Source organism: Mesitornis unicolor, unplaced genomic scaffold, assembly GCF_000695765.1.
Source record: "Mesitornis unicolor isolate BGI_N332 unplaced genomic scaffold, ASM69576v1 scaffold24748, whole genome shotgun sequence".
Classification (NCBI taxonomy): Eukaryota; Metazoa; Chordata; class Aves; order Mesitornithiformes; family Mesitornithidae; genus Mesitornis; species Mesitornis unicolor.
In genome coordinates, this window is record NW_010200145.1 from 3,444 (window position 1) to 6,629 (window position 3,186).

General features: G+C 35.3%; 1 protein-coding gene across 1 annotated transcript in view; it reads left to right on the forward strand.

The window, feature by feature from the left end:
• Nucleotides 1-808: 808 nt before the first annotated feature.
• The window catches only part of VIPR2 (vasoactive intestinal peptide receptor 2), a gene marked incomplete at its 5' end in the record, with an annotated part of 18,486 nt that continues 16,108 nt past the window's right edge, over nt 809-3,186 (forward strand). Inside the window, one exon of the mRNA XM_010189656.1 lies at nt 809-906. Within this exon, the coding sequence (XP_010187958.1) occupies nt 809-906 (98 nt within the window). The remainder of the gene's footprint in view (nt 907-3,186) is intronic.

Genomic DNA, 3,186 nt, shown 5'->3' on the forward strand with positions numbered 1-3,186 from the left:
TGTTAAAAACTTTAATGTCATGACATGGTAAAAAACTTTACAATTTCAATATTTTATCTAGCTTCAGTGGAAAATAATGTCAGACTAATGACTTTGTTTTAGGCATTAATGAAGAAGCAGATTTATTCTGAGAATATTTAGCATTGTTTTTCTTGATGTCATTCAGAATAGGATTTTATGTAATATGTAGCTGGTTAATGTACAGATAACTGCAGTTAATCAGCAGACTGTGCACTTCAGTCTGTTTCTCCTCTGTAGAAAAATTTTCAAGTTTTAGCAAATAACTTTGCTAAAGAAAGAAAGGGCTGTTTGGGTCACAATTTAATAAAGTGTTTGAACATTGGATTAGGAAATTAATGAGACTTAAATATGTCTTTAAAATTAAACTCATGTATAAATGCATTACGAAGTACACTGGAGCAGAAGGATTGAGAGAGGTTATTTCTTTCAGGGGTAATCCATTCTTTCAAACTGTGGCTCATTCTTCCCAGTCTGATTGTGTTTGTGGAAAACGATGAATCTGCTATTTTCTTTGAGCTTATTGACATGAAATAATCAGCTGAAATTGTACCAGATTTTGTGTCTTAAGTTTTGAGTTCCTGAGGCTGAATTTTCTACTATTGGCTTGATATGTTGCATTGCAAAAATATGTTGGAATAAAGATAGAGCATTCTCGTTACATACTGTAGAGCAAAGAGTGAAAATAATGCTATTTAGCCTTCAGAGCTATTTAATAGAAAATTTTATGATTTCACAGTCAGTTTTTCTTATCAGTAAGTGGTTTCTGCATATATATATTTCTGTCCAGGTCAACTTCTATGTAAGGGTGAAGGCAATTTATACCCTTGGACACAGCGTATCTCTGATTGCACTTACAACAGGAAGTATAATTCTTTGCCTTTTCAGGTATGTATTTTTCATGAGTGACAATTATAAGATGATTTTAACTGTTGTCTGATTGCTCAGATACTTAGAAAATGCATTGGTTTTACACTTTTCTCAATTAAACAGCTGGCAATAATGTACTGCTAACTTGATTTTTGTTAGCACCATTCATATTAAAAAATTTCAAAGCACTTTACAATTTTACAGACATTACAACCCATGTAAGAAAGAACAGCCATTTAGGAACGGATTGCATGAAGCATTTTCTATTTGATTAAAATTGACACATTGAATTACTCTTGAAAATTAGTAGGATGCTGGTTTCAACACTGGACAAGAGGGCAGTCATATTTTGCAAAAGCTTCTGAGTGGTCTCCAGGGGTGCTATAATCAAGGTTAATTATTGATTTATCCAAGTGGGGTTGTAAAGGTATGGATAATTGTGCTGAAGGATCATGCTGGATGTGCAATATTTTTGTTCGGCAGTGTTAGGAAAGGTAAGACTATCTGTTGATTTTGCCTAATTTCTAGGAGTTTTCTGAGACTGAAGGCAATCTCCAACTGGTAAAAGATATTGCAAAATGATATTAGCAGTATCATAGCTTCTCTCAGTCTCTACAACTTCATGTCTTTGTGTACCACTTCTGACTGTCTAATAGAATAAGCTTAATATTTTCCATTAAAGTTTTCCATTCCCCTCTGCACCAAGAAAAACAAGAAAATGCATCTCTCAGATTTGGTAGAAAAGAAGTACACATAATATGTAGAGGACAGCATGTTGTTTGTCAGAGCCTCGTTGCACCGATGAGCTATTCCTATGGCAAGTTCTGTAAGCCTTTCAGTCTGCCATCAATTTTTTTCAATATTTAAATATTCAGAGACTATTCAGAGCAGATATATAACCCATAATTATATTTTTGAATACATTTGAAGAAAATTAATTGAGTCATTCATGGTTCTCATCTTTTTGCCAGCAAGTGCTACTGGCAGATCATACATTTCAAAACTGCTAAAATGTAATAAAGTATTTAAGACAGTTCATTATAGGCATCTGAATGTTGTCCACCAGAAGAAGTAAGTTATATTACAAACAGGTCAAGAATTTCAGAGGTGTACTCAAAACCTTCAACTTCAGTTTAAATCTCCAAGTTGAGAACTCCCCAATCTCTCTGTTGAGTCAGTGGAAAAACCCAGGGTTTTTTTCAGGTCTTCTGAGTCTCTCCCTAAAGAATTCTGTTTCTCTGTTATCTGCAGGGAATGTAGGGACGTCCTAACATAGTGACTTGAATTAAGAACCCAAATAAGTCGTAAAAATACCCTGTTCAGTGTATAGTTTCCCAAGGATGCAGCAAGCAGCCAGTTATTATAGAAGGCTGCAGCTGAAGCAAATGTAAATTATCAATCATAAAATTGAATGCTACATGTACATCCCATGGCTACATGTACATGCCTGTTTGTCTCTCAGACATGTTGTAGGGCACCCCATACATTACAGTCATTTATAAGGACATAGTTTGGAAAATAAAAATGTTTCTGTATGTTTTACCTTTCTGCTACCCAGCTGGTAACACCTCCTATCCAAGAAACATACTTTGCCCTAGAAGGTCCCATGGTTCTTCACAGAAAATGTCAAGACACTATTTATAAAGATCAGTCATTCAACTCTGAAACAGTCACCCTTAGTATCCTGGGACCTACCAAGTAGCTTATCAAATCCTGACTACACCACACCTGATGATACGTGTTTCTTAACAAAGAGAAAAATATGAATCTCCATCAGTTCTGGAAGATGTGCTCTCCTGTGCATCAACTGTCTGTAAACCTTCCTCATGTGATGGTTTTGTATCACGAGGCAGTCATATCAAAGGAATGAGCATGATAGGTTTTGTGCCAGTGTTAAAGAAGAGCATTTATTTTTTATTTTGAATCATCACACATATCCCAAATAAAAATACTTTCTTGCCCACTACTTTCAAAATGTTGGTTTGACAGCCTTGTGTGTATCCAGCATTTATCATTTCAGCTATTGAATGGGATGAAGAACTAATCATCTAAGTTACTTACTCAAGAAAAATATTTTCCTCCGATTTGCAGCTTGCTTATCTTGGAATTCCATAGAAACAAACAATGCAATCCAGTGTACTAGTGGTGTTTCAGTTTTTCTCAGAACTTGTTTTCGCAAAGAACTTTCATAGCCACAGAATTCACTGGACTTTTGACAGCTGCTTTAAGTTCAGCCTGGTGCTATGTCCGTTCCCAAACTGGGGGATAGCAAGATGGATCTGTTATTTACTTCCCTAC